Here is a 23,290-nt window from a genome sequence, read left to right as displayed (position 1 = left end):
ACAGAAGCAAAGTCGTGAGAAGCAGGCCAATGAAAGCAGACAGCTACAATAGGCAGGGTAGAAACTTAAGTCTCTGTCTTCAACTTAAGTCTTTGCTTACAAGTTCTCTCTGCCTGGAATACTTTCCCCCCAACCCAACTGCCACTTGTTAAAATGTACCCACTCTGTGAAGTCCAGTTCAATGCCTCCTCCTTCAGAGCCAGAACTGTTCTGTATTCTGCATTCTGCCTGGGATTGCCCTGGGTTGGGAGCTCACTGGGAATCCTTGTTTCTGAGGCTTCATGGGTACAGGGGGGAGGCAGGTATAGGAGTCCAGAGTTCTGAGGTTAGGCCCCAGATCATACCTCTACCACCTGATGAGCTGAACTCTCTGGGCTAGTTTCTTATCTGGAAAGTGGTGAGAATAGTAAAGCCTACCTTGCAGACTCGCTGTGAAGGTATTACCCAGCCTGCCCGCTCACAGTAATGTTGTCAACATCAGATGGGGTCATGGAAGGGAAAGAATAGGACAAATTGTTATGTGTGATCTATATTTATAATTTTTATCTTTATTTCCCCCACTTACCTTCTCACAAAACCTTGCACAGAGTAGGTGCTTAGTAAGTTGTGGTAGTTAGGTAGAGGTAAAAGTCTGGTAGCAATGTGAATTTTCATTACACCTAAAACCTCACATCCCACACCCCATATTCCACAAACTATAGGCAGCAACTGGGGCATTCCAGGCTCACCTACTCAGGAAGGGATGACAGAGAGACAAAAGAAGACAATTTGGTTTTTGAGTTTCTAAATACACTTTCAGGACTTATACTAGAACAGTAGTTTTGAAGCACCAATTAGTGGTAACAGCTGGGCTCTTTGAACTTCAAAAGCCAGAATCCTAAAGAGTCTAGGCACAAAGGTCATACCAAAATAGTAGATGCAGGAGAATGGATGATAATATAAGAGTCAGCTTTTCCCACAGTGATTCCCAGGCCTGGAAAAGAGAGGAGAAAGAGAGAATCTAGTAATAGAGTGAGAAGCAGAGGTGGGTCCCTGAGATGATGCTTTGCCTCCTGGTCCAGGCCAAAAGTCCAAAGTATGGGAAATACTGAAAGCCCCTTACAGGTTGTGGATCTGAGAACAAAAGAATGTGTGCTTTGATGGTTGAGATGAAATCAGAGAAGCAGAAGTTCAGTAAAGCAGCAGGAGAAGAGAAACTGGAGTATGTTGTTTCCAGACAACAGGGCCTAGGGCAGTCACTCTGAGTTCTCCACAGTTCCGGGGTGGAACAGGAGAGCAAATGGAAGCTTCTTGTATGTCATTGAGGGGGTATATATAAGTAGCTGAGAGGGCTGGCAGACCAGAAGAAGCCTTGCAAAACAGAACAAAGAGAATGCAAGATGCCCCATGAGGACTGAAGGCCAAAACCAGGTGCAACTGGGGACTTTCAGTTGATACAGTGGAGAAGGGGCCTGTGATCAGAGAGACTGATGGGAACACAGCTGCTCCAGCAGGTGCCAGCATGGACCACTGATGCAAATGACCACTGTCAGCCAGGGCTGGATGCCTCTTTCTACAATGTCCTGGCACTATGTACATGCACCCTGGAACCATATAAGTAACTTAGTCCTGAATTGATGAAGATTTCTTGAAGTGAAATATATTAAGTTGGCTGTAATTTCTGCCACTGGTAGAATGGGAAGCTCAGGATAGAGATTAAGTTTAACACTGGAAAAACAATAGGTTGAATCACATTTTTATTTCTGCACATCTGAGTTTGTAGCCTAAGACTTAAACCTCTCTACTGATTAGAACTCAAGAATAATATGAAGTTCAATAATAGACAATACTACTCCATGGTGACAGATAGAATGGTAGTTACCCTTGGGGAGGTGCTGCTTGGGGAGGGCACAGAGAAGTATCTGGGATGCCAAGGATGTTCTAGAGCTTGGTCTGGGTGGTGGTTACATGGTTGTATATACATGTAAAAATCATCAAGCTGTACACTTCAGATGCGTGCATTTTACTGAATGTAAGCTATGCCTAAAAATAAAAGAGAGTAAACATTGAGATCAAACACAGAAATGTTAAGATGAAAGAGAAGCTATGCGGATGGCAGCAGGCTCACAGCTGAGGTGGGGACACCTGGTGGCCCCAAGTGTCCAAGTTTCCCCAGAGGGACTTGGGCCTGAGGGGCTGCAGCTGTGCCATTCTTGCCTCCTTACACACTCATGAAGTACCCCGTTCCCATAATCCTCCCCTGGGCAGCCCTCTCAGGAAGCTGAGGGCCCCAGGGGCTTCCAGGATCACAGCTTGTTTCAGGCCTCGCTCTAATGGATGGACACTACCTGGGTGGTGGAGAATTTACAGGCTACACATAAGCAGACAGGAGTTAAATTCAGGCTCCTCTCTTATTAGCCATGAAACCTTGAACATTTACTTAACATCGCTGAATTTTATTTCCCTCATCTATAAACTGGGAGTAAAAACACCACCCTCAGTTTAAATGCCCTATAGTAGTGGTCTCACGGTGAGAGCTTCGCAAAGCGAAACTGTTACTATCATGTGGGCCCAGGAGGCTAACCCTCATTTCTTAACATTCACAGTAGCCATACCACAACACTGGTCGACACAGGACATGTGTGGGAGAGGGTGCATCAGATGGTAGATAGGTTGATTTTATCTAGATGACAGTAAAGAAATAGTTGGGCTGGTTTTCTTGCGTAGCTAGACAGGCTACTCTGATATTCAGCAGATATAGTCCCTGGGTCCCTGTCCATAACAACAGAAGTTCAACTGTCCTTTACAGTAATGAGAAATACTTTTTGCTTGACACTTAGTGGGAGCTAAAAATTAAGCAATTATTCAGATTAGCCTGTGGAACACATTTCCAAGAACCAGGATTGGGCTTTTTAGTGTCCTCTTAAAGGGGGTCAAGCAATTTTTTGTCAGGGTCTCGAGCAATTACTGAGGTGGTCCTCATATTCAGCTAGAGATGAACAAGAGCAACACATTCATTCAGTAGTTCACCAAATATTTATGTCCTATGATCCAGTTCTTGAGCCAGCCAGGAAGCCAACTGAGGCCATCAGTTCAGCCACTGACCCCAAGGCTGTCTTATCCATACAGATCTCACCATTCATCCTGTCATTGTCAAAAGAAATAGGAAAACAAGCAATGCCAGAACCTTCACCAAAGTCTCCACGAACTCACCACAACAAAAGCTATGTCACCATCCCAAAAGGTGTTGACGAGGCACCACATATTCTCAGGCCCAGGCCAGGTGACCAGGCTCCTACTCTGGCATCCCCTTTCTTTCTTCCTGATGGCCTCTGGGACTCAGGCTGGCTTTCCTTTTCTTCCTAAGATCCTTCTTCTAACCTGCTGCTCTGTATCTTTGGGATTCTTCTGTCCCAACACTAAATGCAGGGTGACTGTAGTTTTCTCAACTGCACATGTTCTCATTGCCCTGCAGATAAGCTCACCAGCCCTTATTCTTTCATGAGTTTTTAATAATAAAAATGAAAGTAACATATGATTTTAAAAATTCCTTAAACAAACAGAGCAAAATTCTCCAAGACTGAAAAATTACCAAGATTATAAGAATAGTCATTGTCCCAGGTCTGTAGTTTGTGACAACCTTGCTTATCTAGAACTTAGAAGCCTGGAGATTCAGTTAAGGCAAGGGAGGGCCCTTTGCTTCTCCAGATGACATTCATCCCCAAAACCCTGCCTCATATGTGGTCACTTGGACCTCTCCTGTTAGGTGTTTCTCTCACCTTTCCAAAAACTGCCTGGCAAAAATGTTTCTTCCCATAACTGGCCAATAAATTATGACCAAGTTCCTGCAAAATTCCTCTAGTGGGAAGATCATTCAGTTCCTGTCACACCCAGAGCTTCCTCCTGAAAGAAACTGTCCCACCCTGTGCTAAAGCTGACCGGACCAATGACACCTGAAAATAGCAAAGTGGCAATTGACCAAGGAACAATCAGTCGGCTAACAGGCAAGCAACTCATGAAGTTAGCCTACATGAAAAACTCTTTTCTAACAGCAATAGTTCTGACTGGCTTGGTCAACTGAGTTATCTCTTATGAGCTGGGAAATTCTGGCAGGAAGCAATCAGTGGATAACAGGAAGAGATTAAGACCTGAAAAGAGAAGCAGAAAATAAGACCACAGCTGAGTCAGATCAATGGTGTGAAAATTTAAAAACCTTTACTCCTGGATGGAGTGGGGAACACTGAGCTAGTGTGGTTCCCATTGATTTTAGTCCCACAGAGATGTGATGACAAGATAAAATGCCAACTTTGCCACACTTCTCTCCACCTATAATTCTGATTTAATTAAAATACAGCATCAATCCAATTCATATCACCAATCATGTGTCATAAAAACATGATAAAACATAACTTTAAATCATGGTCTCTTGTAATCCTAATCCAGGAAAAAAAACAAACATTTAGTGATGGCAGAGGGAAATGTTCTCACAGCTCAATGTCAACTCCATTTTATCCAAGGCACAGTGTTCAAAGTAAAACAAGTTAAATAAAAAATGATGGGAAAAAACTACTTGGCCTCTATTATGTGCCGGGTACTTTACAAAAACCATCTCATTTAATCCTCATAATAACTCTCCCAAAATGCAGGCATTATATTATCGTGATTTACAAATGAGAAAGCTGAAGCCAAGAAAAGCTAAGTAGCTTGTCCACAGGCACACAGCAAATAAGGGATTGACCTGGGATTTAAACCTAGGTTCTGCCTGACTCCAAATCCCATGTTCTTTCTGCTCTGCCTCTCTGCCTGTTAAGAGACTGTTGCAGATAACTGAACCTGTTTCATATCTGAAGAGACCCCAACAACATTACGCAGCCATTGAAAAGAACAAGACAGCTCTGTACCTGCTGACCTATAATGATCTCCAAAATACACTGTGAAGTCACAAAAGCAGACAGGGTATATAGTGCCCCAACACTTATGTTTTAAAAATGGGGACAATGAATGGGAGTGACATATGTGTGAGTATACTAGTACATGCATAGAATATGAAGGACAGCAAGACATTGTCAAAAGTGATCATGGTGAAATGTTTCACTGTTTCCCCTTCTGTATTTCTGCATTTGGAAAAGGATATGTTTTATCCATTTAAAAAAATAAATGAATTTTAAAAACCAAAAAGTTATTTCAACACCCTTTAAATTTCTGTCCCTTGTGGTGCCTTCCAGCATGAAAATACTCCCACTCTTCTACATCTGAGACTTCCAAGCAAGTAATCCAGAAACAATAGACATCAGAAAGTGGGTTAACTAGATATGTAGAAGCCCACAGTAATCTTCTCTTATTGTCATAAGAATTAACACTCATAGGAAATGAGTAAAATAGCTTTAGAGAGAAAATTTAACTATTTTTTGCCTAGAAAGACTTGGAAAATTTTAAGGTGAGGGGTTAGCCAGAATAGGGAAATCATTAACAACAGAGTTTACTCTATCTCAGTCTTGTCTCTGTCTTCTTCTCTCAACCTCTTTCATTAAAACAAAACTCTATTAGAACTCACCACTTGAGAGAAAAATGAAAAGAGAAGGAGGAGAATGGAGGGGGTGGGGAGAAGAAACTTTATGCCAAAATAATTTCCAGATATATTAAAGATTTAAAATTCAAAGCTCTAGACTAAACAAGACTAAGTGAAATTATAAGTAAATAAGCATATAATTAAGCAATGGGGAAGGTCTTTCTAAAAATGCACACCAAAGGCAAAAAAAATAAAGGAAATGATCAACAATCTAAATACTAGTTTTAAACTTTTATACTTAAAAAAAGCTGTAACTAAAAGGCATGAGTCAAATGACAAAAAAAAAATTTGCAACATTATTACAAAAGATTACGGTCTTTACTATCTAAAGAGTTTTTATAAAAATTACCCCAAACTGAAAGGAGAACAAGAAACAGAAACATAAACTCCATCCTCAATGAAACCAGTAGCTATCAGTCAGCCCAAACCGCAGACTCTGAAGACTGGTAAATGACTTTTCCAAGAGGAAGGAGGTCAGACCAAGTACCTCCAGAGGAACAAGTTTGTCCCTTAAAACCCAAAATACCAGGAATATTAAAATCCCAAGGAAAGAGGAAGGCCAGGGCAGGTGGAGACTGTATCAGGGAGTTGGTTTAAGAAGTTAGGCTTTCTTGTCCTCCTCATCATCTCCTGCAATATAACAACTCCCACCCCCACAAGGAAAGAAAATTCAGCCTCTACAGAAACCATTTCAGAGAATGAACTCAGATACACCAGAAACTGAAGAAGACACATGAGGACATCATACCAAATACAAAGAGTTTAAGTAAAATTTGCACACATACTCACACCTACATACCCAGTCCAGAGTATATACAGCTGTCTGGCAAGAGACTGAAGATCCTTATCTTGAGAAACTGAACAACCTTAGGAAAAGTTCAACAGATATTGACACTTGAGGACCTCAATAAAAAATCTGGCAGGTAAAACTCTCTGTTCTACCAGCCTTCTGTCCTACTCCATGTGCACATGCTTCAAACCAGCATATTAAAGCCTCAATCTTAAAAATGACTGGACAGCCAAGGATCACATCATCAAAAGGGCATTTGAGAAAACCCTCTGTAGTGGTTGAATGGTGGACCCCAAAAAAGGTATGTCCACATAATAATCCCTAGAACCTGTGATATTACCTTATATGGCAAAAGGGTGAATGTTACTTTATATCACATAAGATATGATTAATTTAAGGATCTTGAGAGGAGGACATTCTCTGGGTGGGCCCCAATGCAGTCACATGTATCTTTATAAAACACAGACATACAGAAGATGAGGAAGCAATGTGACCATAACTGCAGAGACTGGAGTGGGAGGCCACAGTGAAGAAGTTCCAGCAGCCACCAGAAACTGGAAGAGGCAAAGAACAGATTCTCCTCTTGATCCTCCAGAGACCTTGCTGACACCTTGGACTTTTGGGCTCCAGGCCTCTAGTACTTTGAGAAAACAAGTTTCTGTTGTTTTGAACAACCCAGTTTGTGGTAATTTGTTATTTTGGCAAGCCTAGGAAAGTGATACACCCTCAAAGATGAAATTTGGAGACCTAAGTAAACCAACAGAGTAAATAAACTCAAACGAAAGAGAGGGAGCAGAAGAAAACTTCATATATATAATAACAGCTTCAAGAGTTGGAATCTACTAAAACAAATAACAAGGTCTTTTAGAAACTAAGGATGTGGTGGCAGAAATTTTAAATTCACAGAAGAGTTGAAAGGATAAAGTTGACTAACTCTCCCAGAAAGTAGGAAAAAAAGGCTGGAGATGGTAAATAAGAGAAAGAAGTAAGAAAAAATAAAGGTTAAAAATAAATAAATCCAGGATGTCCAACACCTAATAATAACTCCAAATGAGAGAATAAAATAGTGGAAAGTAAAAGATAATATAAGAAAATTTCTAAGAACTAAAAAACATGAGTCTTCAAATTGAAAGAACCAACACAATGAATGAAAAAGACCTGCTATTGCAGCCATGGATCTATTGACATAAAAAAAATGATTACAATACAATACAGGTGAAATAAACAGATTAAAGAACATGTGTCCAATAGGAACGCATTCTTATAAAATATGTATATAATAGGTAATAATATGGAGCAATGCCTTTAAAATGTCAAAAGAAAATTATTTTTAATGCTGAATTTATATCCAGCCAAATATCAATGAGAAGGTATAACAAGAACATTTTTCAGACATTTAAGTCTCCAACAATTTATCTCTTATATACTCTCATCATAAGCTATTAAAAGTTGTGACCCACTAAAATGTAGGCATATATAAGAAAGAAGAAGACCTCTTCAGGAAGAGAAAATCCAAAATAGAAAATAGTTAAGAGGAACACCCAGGATAACAGCAATGGGAAGTCCCAAGAGAACAGCTATGCAGCAGGCTAGGGAGCAACCAGTTAAGATTAAAGCAGGAGGACAAAGGGAAAAGAAGTTATCTAAAAATCAACACATCAAGGGATAGCAATGTACACAAATCATTTACACATATGGAAATAAATAGAAGAAACATTTCAAAACAAGTGAAAGCAATTGCTCTAGAAGAGTGGGTTACTAAAGGAGAGAGTGGGAATAGGAAGGAGATTGCTGCTTTTTGCATTAAGGCTTTTAGCTGTGGTTGGCTTAAGATGATATTAGTGCCCTACAGCTGCCATAACAAATTACCATAAACTTGGCAACTCAACCAACCAGAAATTTATTCTCTCACAGTTCTGGTGGTCAGAGGTCTGAAATCAAGTTGTCAGCAGGGTTGGTTCTCCCTGGAGGCTCTGAGGGAGATTCCTGTCCATGTCTCTCTCCTAGCTTCTGGTGGCTGTTGGCAATCCTTGATGTTCTTTGGTTTGGGGCTGCATTACTCCAGTCTCTGCCTATGCTTCATATGAGCTTCTTCTCTTTGCTTCTCTATCAAATCCCCCTCTCCTTTCTCCTATAAGGACACCACCATTGGATTGCAAAGGCAAAGACCCTATTTCAAAATAAGATCACATTCACAGGTACCAGGGGTTAGGACTTTGACATATCTTGGAGACACAATTTAACCCACTCAGCTACTCATATGAAATGCACTGAACTTCCTTAATTATTTATTTATCATGTGCATCTTAAAAGTATCTATCCAGGAAGAAGTTTCCATTTACACTTCCACCAACAATGAATGAAAGTGTCTATTTTCCCTTGTTTTTGCAAAGATTGAATATTACATTGTACATATTATTGGCTAACACAATAGACAAAATGTTATTTTATGGTTGACTTAATTTGCTTTTTAGATTACTAATGATGTTTGGCATTTAAAAGTACATTTTTTTCATCATTTGATCTTCCTTTTTTGTAAATTACCTGTTCATGTTCTTAGTTCATTTTATTTACATGAGGACGTTCATCTCACCCATATGAAGTAAGAGTAAAAGAATGTTTATGACAATGTTGTTTTGAATAGTCAAGTAGATGAAAACAATCTAAAATTTCAGTGATAGGGATTTACTCACTAAATTATTATAACATTGAGTTACAATCAGCTATTATAAGTACCATTATGGGCACTTTTCATGTCACCTATTGACATGAAAAGATGATTACCATATAATCCAGGTAAAACAAACAGACTAAAAGCAGTGTGTCCAATAGAAGCCCATTTTTCTAAACTATATATGTAGTAGGTAATAATATTACAAACATATTTGTAGCATTTACAATGTACCAGGTACTGTTTCAAACACTTTACAAATATCACAGCAACTCTATGCATTAGGTCCTATTATCATCTCCATTTTACAGTTAAGGAAGCTGTTACACAAAGAAATGATAAAACTCTCCCAAAGTCACACAGCTGGTAAGCAGTGGACCTGGGATTGAAATTCAGCAGTCTGGCTCCAAACTGCACTATTGCCAACCCTGCTAGCTGCCTCTGTACAAATCAATGTAGAAGAGGACTCAGAAGTACATATACCAAGGAAACTGGCATACTATCTCTGAATAGGAGGGGATTGTAGATAATTTTTATGTTCTTTATGGGCTTCTGATTTTTCTGTAATGAGTTTGTAATGTTATTGCAACTTAAAAATATTAAAAACTGCATTTTGAGAAACAAAACCTATCTTCTTACCCTATCATATAGGACCTGCTCAGCTAGTGGGAAAAAAAGGAGACCTGTTCTTGTTCCAACCTTGTCACTCCTGGCATATATTAAGTGCTCAATAAAATTTGTATTCATTGGGCAACTATTTTGATATCAGACACAATACATGAAGTAATAAATGCTGTTACTATTACAATTGCCAGTGTTACCTGTCTGTCTTCAGACAAGTCAGCAACCCTCTCTGGTCCCAGGAAAGGAGATTAGCATGGAGATAGCAATGGCAACTGCAGCTTAATTGAATAATGGTGAACAGGTGATTCTGCTCAAGGTTATTGGCCCTTTTGGGAAAGGTGGGGTAGGGGCAGAGGGAATATTGAACCTTTTAAGAGAGGGTTCAGAAAGAGCATAAAAGCTGAACTAGACAGAGGCCCTTCTGTGACGTGGGAAGCTTTCCCTGAAGTTAGGTTGTTAGAGTCATGGGTGGGAGGAATGAGATGGGGCTGCTAGGCATGGGGTGGCTGAGCTCCTCCTTCCATATAATGAGGATAGTTTCTCTGCTGTCAGTAAGGCTGAAGGTGTGAGCAGGAAGGACAGAGAAATGGGCAGGGGTATGTGGGGGTGGTAATTGACTTGCACCCATCACCAGATAAGGCATGAGCAGCCCTACTGAAGGCAACTTGCTCTGTATCTTTTAAATACCCCGAGGAAGAAACTGAGACAATAAATGGGCTAATGCTGCAGCAAACTACCGCCTCAAGTTCATCAGTGCTGCTTTACAGTTGACTTGCCTCCCTCTTGCCACCCTGCTTTCCTTGTTGGACTTCAGAAATCCTGCCTAGACTCCAGCCTCAATAAAGATAATCCCATTGCCCATGGCCTTGACCCTGAACCCCTCATTCCCCACCTTCCCAGACTTTGTTTTCTGTTCCTCTCAACTACGGACCCACTGATGATCCAAGAGGACACCACCTCCCCAAATCCCAAACCGTGTACAAGATCTGATGCTTGACCCAGTCCCTGAGAATGACTTGGACTCTGTTTATCATAACTCTCAACATCCTCCATGAGACAATCTCTGTCTTAACCCAATGGAACCAAGTTTAAGGTGTAATTTCAGACCTAGGAAAAGATGGTAATTTGGGAGCCCTATGATAACTGCAGATGCAACTGACAGAATCTATGGTGTAATTATTCTATGAAGCTAAATATAATTATAATCAGACTGAAACAAACATAGTCAAATGGAAACAATAAAACTTAGTTCTTAAGGTTCTCTGTTGTGTCTTCTGTTAAACTCCTCATGACAAGTGCTCTTCTTTCACACCCACCACTAAATGCTGACCGATTAAGTTCCTGCATCCCCCAGAATGTAGACACTGTTCCCAGAGAGACTGCGTGATCGAGCGGCAAGCATGTGCTCCCTGAACTCCGAAAGCCTAGGCTTCAATTCGCACTCATGTCACTTATCCTCTGTGGGCCTTACTTTCCCACTGTAAAATGGGGAAAAGTAGCTGTCTCCCCAGCACGTGCTAAGGACCAGAAGTTATGTATATGAATTGGGGACTGCAGCCCCTAACTCCAGTTAGGCTTCTGCAAATTGTCATTGTTGTTTTCGGAGTCAGACGCCTTAGTAGAATCTAGACACCATGCTTCCTGGCTTCAATTAAGGATTCAATGCCACATCTCACCACCTCTTGGGAAATTTCTGAAGGAGCATCTCCTGACTTTCAAGCAAGCAAGGCCCAGTTACGTGTGCATGTGTGCATGTGTCCCAGGTACCTGCCTGGGGGCCAGTGCAGGCAGGTCTCTGGGCAATCTCTGCTTTCCCATGCCCCAGAGGAGAGCACTGTGCCTGTTTGTTCACACACCTGGAAGAGGTTAGCAGCTTCCAGGACCCGCTGGACGTTCTGCTTGGTGATCAGTGCCTTGCTGGTGTACGTGTAGTCCAGAAGAGTGTGCATGGTCTCAGCATCGACCCCTTTGATAATGATTCTCTTCTCATACTTTTCCTTTAAATCATTGCAGAACATGGCCCTGGAAGACAGATGTGTGACTGTGAGTCCCACCATGACCCGTGGTTTCAATTCTAAACTGACCCCTTCACACCTCTCTGCCCCAGGTTCCCAAGGTCAGGACCCAGAATGATTGCTCTCTGTTCCTCCACCACCCAGAACACACCAGACCTTCCATCATTGCTTACTGAATTGAACTGTCCTCCTTTACTGTGCCCAACTGTGGTCCCCATGGGGGTACCAAATACGAAGGGACAGTAGGGACCCTACTGGCACAGCTTGTGGAATCTAGAACTGTTTTATTGACCCAAAGGACTACTTTATTGTCTCAAAGTGCTGGGGATTCTTCTAGGGGCTTGTGGGGACTCCGAAGCCTCATCTGTACTTTCTTTCTCAACTGCCAGCACCCAAAAACAGGGCTTCTGACTCAGCTCTCACTTCTCACCCCAGCTTTCCTCTGGCCAGGAGCCTGGTGATCCACTGGGGCCCAGATGCTCTCCAGTAACACAGGTGGTTCCTGACACTGCCTCTCATCCCAGAAGCTGGGCCCCAGTCTGTGGTTTCCCAGTTGCAACTGGGAGGATTGAATCACCTTATCCCAGGACAGAACTCCCAGAACCATGTCCCTGTCTCGCCTCTGGACTACACCTTTCCTGCTCCCTCCCAGCACTGGCCTTCTGGATACTCAGTCTTTATCCTGCAAGCAGAGCAACAGGATGGAGAGGATGCAGGTTTTGACATCAAAGTGACTATGATTTGAACACCGGCTCTACCAGCTCAAAACTTGGACATATTATTTAATCTCTATGAGCTTCAGTTTTCTCATATTTAATGGCTTTTTTAAAGTTTATTATAATGATTGATAGATAAGTAGCTATATTAATAGCTCAATGATTAATAGATAAGTAGAGATAGAGATATTTTTTTCACCCCCTGCCAGGCTCATATGGAATTTATCATGCTTCTTGGACTTTGATATTTGAACTGTTGACCCCTCTCAGGTAATGTATGAGCCATTTTATTGATTTTTAAACTGCATTTAAGCCCTACTATGCTTCTGAAGAGATTTCTGGAGCTCTGAAAACTTAAAAGGTATCTAAAATATAGTGAGACTACAGACATTTTCAGTAGGAAGGGAAGAATATAAAGAACATGAGCGGGGACAATGAGTGAGGCTAGAAGTGTCCATCACAATGTCCACTGCACTATCATTACAGATGGGCCTGCTTGGCCAGTGCAAGAGAGACCATCTAGTCAGTTACACAATTCACAACCCTCATTTTATACGAGGTCATTTTTTAAAAACAAATCCAAATGCTCAGAAGAATTGCTATTGTTCTTAGCACTAAAAGCTAGATGTAATTTCTCTTAGGGATGCACAGCAGCCTCACAACATTCTCAACCATAGATGGTAAGTTCACAAGGCTGATCCTTCATAGCTGTGCCTGAGAAAATTCCTTCAGTCCCATTCCTACAAAAACCTGTTCACTCTCTCTTGCCCTCCCCAAGGCAGTGGGACCCCAGCAGCCCCACAGACTGGGACAGCACACGTTATGAAAACAACTCCATGGAGACTCAGGAATTCGATTTCTTTCAATTCACTAGGCATTTACTGAGCATCCACTCCGTACAGAATACTGGGTGAGGGCTGGAAGGGATCTAAATGTCAGGCAGTCTCTGGACTTAATTGTGTCCCTCAAAAGTTCTTGTGTTTAAGCTCTAACCACTGCCACTGGCCCCCATTTGACTATTTTGTGTAGATAAGGCTTTTAGGGAGCAATTAAAGTTAAATGAGGTCATAAGGGTGGGGCCCCAATCCAATGGGACTGGTGTCTTCGTAAGAAGAGAGAACACTTTCTCCCGCTCTGCCATGTGAGCACACAGTGGCCAGCAATAAGCAAGAGAGTTCACGCCAGAAACCAACTGTGCTGGCACCCTGATCTTGGACTTTCAGACTCTAAAATCATGAGAAAATATATGTTTTGTTGTTTAAGTCACACAATCTATGGTATTTTGTTCTGGCAGCCCAGGCTAATAGACACAGTCTCTACCCCAGCCCCTAGTGGTTCCCAATCTGGCAGAGACACATGTGCATAAATAATAATCTGCAAGGGCCATGAAAGCCCCACAAAGCGCTGTGGGACCAGGAACGGCTGCTCATGGAGAAGGCGAAGGGCGATGCATGAAGATGGGTAGGACTTTTAGGTCATAAACACCGTAAGTAGGTGTAAACATGCAGGGTACATAGAGGATCCAGCAGACGTGTGGTTTGTCTGGAACTCAGGGGATGAGATGGGTGGTGAGAGATCAGTCTGGACAGATAACCTGGGTCCTGAATGTGAGGGCACCGGAGGGAGGCTAGGGAGTTAGGTTTTGAGGGCACCGGAGGGAGGCTAGGGAGTTAGGTTTTATTTAGTGGGCAGTGGGAAGCCATTGAAGGTTTATAAGGAAAGGCAGGTCTCAAAAAGGACATTTTTTAGTAAGTGTGTTGTCAGTTTAATTTGCTGGTGATCACTGCCTCTGGAGTCAAGCATTTACTGCATGCAAACAGAGCTGGTATGCTTGTAACAATGGCACAGCCTTTTCCCAGAAACTGTACAAATTGATGCAGTGGCCACACTGCTAGGGAACTTCTCCAGTTGTCTCTGGACCTTCTAAACTGCAGACACATGAACAGGAGCCTTAAAGAGCCATTATCTCCCAGCCAAGTCATTGAAATGGAAAGGCCCCAGAGTAGCACCCTGGTGACAGAATGGCTTTCCCTCCCAAAACTGGGACCTCTGTCCCAGCACAGAGGGGATCATACTACTACATTTTGCTCCTCCTCCCTTTCCTACCCCTGCTATGTCTCTCTGGAAATCACTCAGCAGTTTCTCTCCCCCATTTCCTAATCTGCAAAAAGATGGTGACTACTTGTGGTTTCCCAGGAACAAGCATCAAAAAGTCAAAAGACTCCCAGAAAAAAAGAGATTAAGAAAAAGAGAGAGAAAGAGAGAGAAATCCCTTGACTAGCTGACTTTTTAACCTTTTGTTTTAGCCCATGAGATCTTCTCCCTAGGGTCTATGTCTGTCCTTTTTCACCCGTCCTTGTGGTTTCTACAATAATTCTCCTACCTTTCTCTCCAGCCTCCTCTTCCCTCTTCCCTCAACTCACAAGAATATGACAGCAAGAAAGAAAGAGCACATGTGAATTCTGCAAAGTTAATAAATCCCAGCCTGGTAGCAGAGGAGCAGTGATATCACTTGAGCAAATGACTAATTTATAAGCCCCTCTCTTCAGCCACAAACCCTCTTTGCCAGAGGGGTGCAAACCCATCTGCAAAAACATGCACTTTTTTAAATGATGTCATGTAGACTCACCTTGCTGCCTCCTGGTCCCATAAAGAACCCTGTCATCTCAACAATCACACAATCTCTTCTCAGCTCAGCCTGTTTCCTGAGAGGAGCTGGGCAATCTCACTTGCTAAACCTTCCTTTGTTTGAATCTCTGTGTCAATGCTACCCAACAGAACTATAATGTGAGCCATGTGCATAATTTCAATTTTTCTAGTAATCATATTTTTTAAAAGTAAAAAGAGACAAAATTAATTTTAATATTTTTTACTTGACCCAGTATACCTCAAATATTACCATTTCAACATGTAATCAATATTTTAAATTATTCATTAGATAATTTACATTCTTTTTTCCATATTGTCTTCAAATCCCCCCCTAAAATGTGTATTTTACACTTACAGCACATCTTAATTCATGTCAGCTTTAATTCAAACACTCAATAGCCAGATGTGGCTACTGGCCATTCTATTAGATAGCGCAACTCAAGAGCATCCATCCTGAACTATGGTATTGGGGTCACCCCGATTGGCAATCATCTCGGGGGGTAAAGTTAATGTCACCCACATCAATGTCATGTAGATAAATATATGGAAACAGAACATGTCACAGGAGAGGGTGGACAGTGATGATGGAGTCAGGTGATGCTTCATAGAAACAAGGCAACATACCAGCGAAGTCCCACAGTTCTGAGGCGAGACTTAGAAATGCTCCTTCACCTGGAGTGTGGTTTTAAGATTAGTGAAGGGTGAATTTTGTTGAATCTGGGGGATCACAAACATTCCAGTGAATACTGGGAAAAGCCTAATGAAGAGATGTTCTAATATTAAATGAGATAGGTCTGTAAATTGTCTAATTCAGTGCCTTGCACTTTGGGGTGGCTCTTTTGAGGCCTACGTGTTTCCCATGTGGCATAATTATTGGGATATTTGGGATCATGTGAACTTGATCGGGCTGTCACTGCTAGATGCAGCTTCACAATTCTCTCTTGAAACGTGTCACTGAACACCGCGCTCCAGCTCAGCCCATGCCTCACAGGGCACCTTGATTCCCAAAGGCAATCCTGATGAGCCAGTGATGGGTTAGAGGTGTGGAGGGGCAGGATGGGGAGGGGAGGAGGCCAAGCAAAACAAAGGTCATACATAAAGTCACCTCGGCCTGATCCTGCAGGGGTCCACTGGAGAATACACTCCAGGGTTGTCCCAACAAGAGGCAAAGAAGCTGAGCAATGATATTCCAGCACCTGCTGACAGTCTGTTATGGGCCGCCTCAGGAGCAGGTAAGGTCTCAGGCACTTCTGGCTTCCTGTGCGTGAGAGTGTGCATGCACTCAAGCAAAGGGGTTCCAGGAGCCAGGGAGGGCGGGCAGAGGAGCTGCAGCATGGCCTGTTGGAGGAAACGTGGGCTGTGGTCTAGTCGAGTCTCCTAGGCTAACTCACTGCATGACTTTGTACAAGTGTGCAAACCTGTTTCCTCCTCTATCAAATGGTATAATAGTGCTCCCTACTCCAGAAAGTTGTTGGGAGGAATAAGTAAGAAAATGTACACAATAGCCAGCACTCACTAAGGGAAGACATTTCAGACCAGATCAGAGGACTCTTGGCAGGCTAGTGGGAAGATACTTGGAGCAGGCAGGCTGATCACACTCTGACTTGCAACCCTTGACTTGCCAGCCTCTAGCTTGGCCCTTCTTGGGTAAGTGGGTGTCAGAGTCACTGCACTACTGTCCACTACCCGTCCAGAGTAGAGTTAGGACAGGATTTGCACACAAACTGGTCTAGAGGTGTTAGCATGATGCCTGGCACATAACGGAGGCTCAATAAATGTTCATGGGAGAGAGAAGAGAAGCACCCTGAAGGCAGTCCTCTCTCTGGGAATGCTTTGGCTCCCAAAGTCCCTGCATTTCTCTGCTTTCCTATGAGGCATATTCACTGGTTTTCTGCCTTTTAAGGGACTCTCCTGGGCCACAGTCATCATGCTGAACACAGGTAAGGTGAAATTAGGAGAAACCCACCTATTTCTCATAGACCAAGGTCCCAGGCCTCCTGGTGCTCTCCTGGGAGACCCACAGAAACATTTCAGTAAAGCTGAGAGATCATGAAAGGTATATAACTTCTGCAAGGTGGGCCACCCCTAGGTTTCCTCTTTAACTAATCTCTTACATTTATGTTTGTAGCACTTAGTAGGGCAAACAGCATTGTCTTCTTTGATTATTATACCCATTTCATAGGTGACAGACTGAAGTGGAAGTTAAGTGAATTGTTCAAGGCCATCCAGGTTGTCAGCAACTGAACAGGGACTACAATCTAGGACTTTGGCCTCTAGGTCTGGAGCTCCACACTGCAGTAAGCCCAGGAAAACCTTCAGGAGTTCAAGGCCATCTTTGGGGGGCTTAACTGAGTGTCAGCACTGAGTGAACCAACCAGGTTTCACTGTCTGAGAAAACAGCTGGGTTATTGATAAACATTTACCCCTTAGCTTCTACATGAGATGAATAAAATTTTTGTGTAATAAACAATACTTTCTAGACAGACACTGACCAACTCTCATGAGATCCTTATAAAACAGAGGTAGCTATTAAGATCCTCATTTTATAGTAGAGAAAGTCTCACGGCAGACAGCCAGCGGCCCAGTGCTCAGCAGTGAGTCAGTGCCGACCTGGACAGAGCCCGGGTGAGGGAGCCTGGCTCCCTCCACCGACATGAAACTCTCTGTGGCCCAAGAGGCTTCTGGAGTGAAGCCAGGGCATGGCCCCAGACATGGCCTGGGCTGCGCTCCCCGCCCAGTTCTCTGGCCTCTCTCCACATTTCTTCTAGGCCTCTGCTCCGAAGTCAGCTCCTCAGAGCTGTACCCTCCCTGATGTTGCCCTCAATCTAAATAGTCTCTTACTATCATATTCACCCCCTACACTTTTCCTCATAACTCTGTCACAACCTGAAATTACATTACACAACTATTTGTTAACCAGTTTAACAGTTGTCTCCCCAGTAGCATGTGAGCAGAGTGAGGCACTCCCTGTATCCCTGGGGCAAGAGCAGAGCCTGGAACCTAGTAGGGACTCACTAGATATGTGGGCTGGGGAAATGAATGACTGAATGAGCGAACGTCTGAACAAACTAGTCCTGACTGGCCCCTGTGTGTTTGCTTTTGACAAGATTCTGCACTTCCAAGAATTACCAAACCCCATCCAGATGATGAGACTAAGGAGGCTTGCCTCACGTGCCCTCTGCCCCCATAGGGAGTCCCCATCCCACCCCTAAGTCTAGGGCCTGGAGCTTGAAGAGGACACGCCCACCTTGGAACACCCCACTTGCACCTCTAATGAGTTCTATATATTCCTGCTCTGCTCTTACCCCCGATCCCACCACCACCCCATCTACACCAGGATCTAACTCCTCTGCATCAGTGAAATACTCTGGGTTGGAATAGCTCTAACATTGGTTAATTGAGTTAGATTCTACTTAAGAATTTAAATGTTGATATGTATACAATTGGTTAAGTTTTAAATTAGTGATCATGTACTACTCAAGGAATACTTGTGTTAAGAAACGATTATTTGAACATAAACCCAATGTAGATCATCAAAGGGCTTCTCACCACAGAGAAAGCCAGGAGTCAGCAGATGCAAGGGCGACCTAGCATGGCAGGACGTCACTCTCATGGTCCCAGCACCTCTCAGCTAAAGGCACCGAAACCTTCCAGCTACCTTTTCTTAACCACAGGAAGTACATAAACATTGGGCTCAGCCCAGTTTCTGACTTCAAGCTGGCCCCTAAGCCCTACCCTGCAGACCCTATCCCAGCACTGGTGTCCTGCCCACATCCCAAGGCTGCAGGCACTCCAGCCTGGAGGCCAGTGGGTCTCTAAGTATGTTCCCTGGACCATCAGCATCAAAATTCTTGGGATGCTTGTGAAAAATGCAGAATCCTGAGCCCCACCCACCCCAAACCTAAGGAATCAAAATCTCTGACATAGATAGGCCTGGGAGCATAATTTTATTAGGCTCTCCCTGCCTCCACCCATAATTCTTCTGCAAACCAAAGTTTAAGAAAGAGTGCCCTAGAAATAAGTCACCTCACTTTCCAGCACAGGCCCCCTTGGCTCACTCTGAGAACGAAATTAGACGATGGTCAAGGTAAAGGAAACAACTGGCAACAGACATGCCCTTGAAAGTCCTCCCTCTCTAGATTCTCCCTTTCATCCTCTGAAATCCAGGCCTCCTAGAATTCTGTGAGGCCTAGGCTGCCTCCCAAATTGGGGGTTGTGGTGGGGAGGTGCAGGGTGGGAAGGGCTCAGATGAAAGCAGTCTTGTCCTGGCCTCTTAAGTCTTTCTCTAATTTAGCTGCATAGACAGGGGCCCCTGCACTTAATTCAAATAACAGGGTTCGTTAGAGCTAGGAGTTCTGAAACAGGATGTGGTGCCAAAGCCCTATTAATAATAAACAGTGTGCAATTCTCTGTTCTCATCTGCTGTGTACATGGAAGTTCCACACACCTGGAGGGGTGCCTTCAGAGAGACTGGGGGTTCATGGCTATCTCTCTTTTCACTCCAGAGACATCCTAACAGCACTCTGCCACCTCTCTCCAGGGCCTGGAATTGGCTCCCTGAACCCACAACTGCTGGCTGGGTCTTCGATCCAAAATCACAGGCAAGCTGTAACCACAGAACTTCCCCACCAGACTCTAAACATCATCAGGCCCCAGAAGAACTGCCCTCTGCCAGCTCCTTACCCAAACTCACCACTCCTCAAGGACACTGCCCATGTACCCTTTGGGAACCAAAATGCTAGCCATGTTTCTACAAAACCAGAGTCCCCTGCAGCCCTACTGGAACATCGCTGAGGTGCCAACATGCCATGTAACTCAGCCCATCCAAATTTATGACAGAAAGTAGAACTTGTTCTGTCCTGCAAGATTTGACAGGATAAAATAGCAATCATTCAAATGCATATGGCTAGGAGTCAGCAATGATTCAACCACAAAGATCCTGGGCAGTTCTTATTTTGCCTGTCCAACATCATTCCTAATCTTTTTAGGAGGAGTACCAGTACCCACACTCCCCGCATTCTCCTTTGGGGAACTATCCTTCCTCTAATATCAGCCTGAGATGTTTGGATGGAGTTAGCCCTACCTCCTAGACCAAGGTGAGCACAGTCCAGGTCCCATATTATGTCTCCCCAGCCACAGCGCTTGGTTTGCAAATGGGCACAAGAAGAAGCCACTCCAATTGAAGCCAATTCCAGGACTTTCTCTGGAAGGATTGGGAGAGAGAAGCTCTCTTCCCACTGAGATCGCTGAGCTGGGAGAAATAAAATCTCAGTTGCTGGAGATCCACTTGCCTCCATGTGTGAAGATCCTTCCCTGAGAAAGAGTCCAACACAAAGAAAAGTAGCAAGAGATGGAGAGAGAAACTGAGGCCTGATGACCTCCTTTGAGCACAAAGATCCAGGCCTGATGCCAATACCCATGAACTTTTACCTCATGTGAGCAAATAAATTCTTTTTTGTATATACTTGAACTAGTTGGAATTGAGTATCTGCCATTTGCAGTGCAGAGTCCTGATGGACACAACTGGACAAGCGAAATCCTGAATGACGCGTGAGCTCAAATGCTAAAGAAGATTGTGTCAAAAGTGCCCAGAAAAAGAAACATTAAAGTACTCTCAACACTGCTGTACAAGGCCCGTCACAGTCTGGTTTGTGCACCCCTTCCCCATCCTGTGATGCTGCTGTACCCAACAGCAAGCAGTTTCCAACATGTGTCTCTGTTTATATCAACACCCTTGGGCTCCAGGCAGGCCCCTCTATGTAAGTGCTACAGGGACCTCATTTAATGAGTCTTCACCTCTATTAGAGTCATAAGGATCTGAAAGGCAAGGACTGGATTTGATTTCTCTCTCACTTCTTATTTAATGGCCCACAGTAGATGCTATAGAAGGAAGGAAGGAAGGAAGGAAGAAAGGAAGGAAGGAAGGAAGGAAGGAAGGAAGGAAGGAAGGAAGGAAGGAAGGAAGGAAGGAAGGAAGGAAGGAAGGAAGGGAGGGAGGGAGGGAGGGAGGGAGGGAGGGAGGGAGGGCCTACAGCCCTCTACTTGCTCCTGTAGGCCAGGTGGATTTGTCTACTCTACCCTACACCTGCCAAACCCGCAGTCCTCCTCTAACTGCCCTGAGTATAAATAACAGTGAGCTCCGAGACTGAGGGACTGGAGCAAAGCACATGTGTTATCTGTGATTCTCCAGTTTGGACCCCCAGGCCCATGATGTTTACCCTAAGCCCCGCTACCTGAGATCTGAGATTACAAAATATGGTAGTTTTTCTTCACCTTAATTTGCTTTTGCACGTCTTTGCCGGAGATGAGACCTGGCTTCCCTAACACAGCACCACCTCCCTGACAACCCCTTCAGTGGGATCTGCTCTCATTCTCACCTCCCCCTGGGCTGGGAGCAGTGTCAGCATTTGTGCCAACTGTCCACAGCCACATCCTGACCAGTGTGTTGTTTGAGAGACTCCTTTTCCAAACATTTTCCAGCCCAAGCCCCCAGGAGTGCATGCTGCCTTCCTGTGACTTCATGCCATTATCCAGAAGTCAAGGATCAGCCTCTGCTTACAGACTTTTCTGAGCATTCCCTGGTTCTCACTACTTGGAAACAAGTGAACTGGCACCAATCCTAATCCTCACCCCAAGGAATTCAAATGTGGAGGCTTCCCTAGTCGTAAACGTTATCCCTATTGTAACAGGACAAAGATGTTCAGACATGTGTTCCAGCTGCCACAGAGGAATCTGGACTGCTGGGCTTGTTCCTTGGGCTTTTATGATACAGAATCCAGGGTCGGAGTGTGGGTCCAGGGGAAACAGGAGATCCCTGCTGGGGATCAAGAGGAGTTTTATAGAGAGAGGGGTAAGGGAGGTGTGCCCATAGGTTGGTCCACACTCAGCCCCCCCAGACCGGGGCCAGAACTGAGGCTAAAATCCAGCCCCTGCTACGCTGGCCCAGCCTTGTGCCCTAATGTGGACTGTGATGACCCCCCCACCCAAGGAGAAAGGGGCACCTTTTTCTAATTAGTCCTCCCAGAAAGAACTTTTAAAAACTAAAAGCCAGTAGAAGTCCTGATCAGAGACGTGGAAAGAGAGGGGAGCAGATGTTAATGACAGCTGTGGTGTGCAGCTCCTTCACGGTGCCCAAAAAATGCAATTTCAGAGCTTGAGTGACTTGGAAACTATTTTGTTTCTGGGCTTTGATCTAAAATGGGACAGCATGGGTGGGCAGAGGATTTATACAGTTATGCTACCTTCTCTTTCTCTTTCCAGTCTTGTAGCTCAGAGCTGGCCCTCAGCAAATGCTGAGGTTTGTCTTAGTTTGTTTCCCAGCCCCTGGAGCTTGCCTCCTTGCTCCCCTTCCTGCTGGGCAGTGCCCCCCCCCCCTGAAGGTTCTCCTGGTCCAGCTGCCCCTAGGGCCCTCAGAGGAAACTCAGAAAGCCCCTGGAGACTCTCCCCACCCCACTGCCCGGCAGCACTCCAGCACTTACCTCCTCACACCATAATGCTTGCCACCACCAGAGGGTCTCCCTAGATTCATTGGCCACCACACCACAGCCCAAAGGGTTATTTTAACAGAGATGTCAGCTCACTTTCCTGCTTAAAAACTCTTACAGCTTCCCACTGCCTATGAGATACATTTCAAATTCTTCATCCTAGCCCAACAAATTCTTCCATAGTCTGACCCTGCCATCTCTCAGCCTTACTGGCCCACACATACCCTTTATTCCAACCCTACTCTTCTACCTGTGGTTTACAAGCGTACATTGCACTATACCTTCCTGGGTGTGCTTCCTGGAACCTGGAGTACTATCCCCTTTCTCTCCCTCTCTTGGTGCCTTCTGGCCAATACCTACTCATCCTTTAAAGCTCTACTCAGATATCACCTCTTCCGGAAAGTCTTCTCTGACTACTTTCTCTCTAGTCTGATTTAAGGTCCCTCTGTAAGCAGAGCTCCATCATAGTACTTATCACCTTGCACAAAAACATGGATTTACCAGTCTCTCTTTTCAACTGATTATGATTTTAATGTCAGGCAGAAACTGTAACTCATTCACCTTTATATACCCAGTGCCTGGCATAGAGTAAGCACTTGAGAAATTTGTGTCAATTGAATAAACACATGAGTGGAGAGATGGATGGAATTTCACTAAACCGGTTAACACTACAGTACTGAAAGCTTAATCTTCTGTGCCCCAGCCCAGATTTCTGCACCTTAAGAGAGGTTATATGGTCCGGTATTCCTCAGTTAAAGCTGACAGATTACCAGCAGCAAGAAGTGTGGGAGGA

At 44.0% G+C, this 23,290-nt stretch overlaps 1 protein-coding gene across 1 annotated transcript in view; it reads right to left on the bottom strand.

The window, feature by feature from the left end:
- Positions 1-23,290, bottom strand: part of KLHL6 (kelch like family member 6) — a 55,408-nt gene that overhangs the window by 22,716 nt on the left and 9,402 nt on the right. The window contains exon 2 of the mRNA XM_017663162.3: positions 11,490-11,655. Coding sequence (XP_017518651.1) covers positions 11,490-11,655 — 166 coding nt within the window. The remainder of the gene's footprint in view (positions 1-11,489; positions 11,656-23,290) is intronic.

This window comes from Manis javanica, chromosome 3 (genome assembly GCF_040802235.1).
Source record: "Manis javanica isolate MJ-LG chromosome 3, MJ_LKY, whole genome shotgun sequence".
NCBI lineage: Eukaryota > Metazoa > Chordata > Mammalia > Pholidota > Manidae > Manis > Manis javanica.
This window is presented reverse-complemented; position numbering and strand designations above follow the sequence as displayed.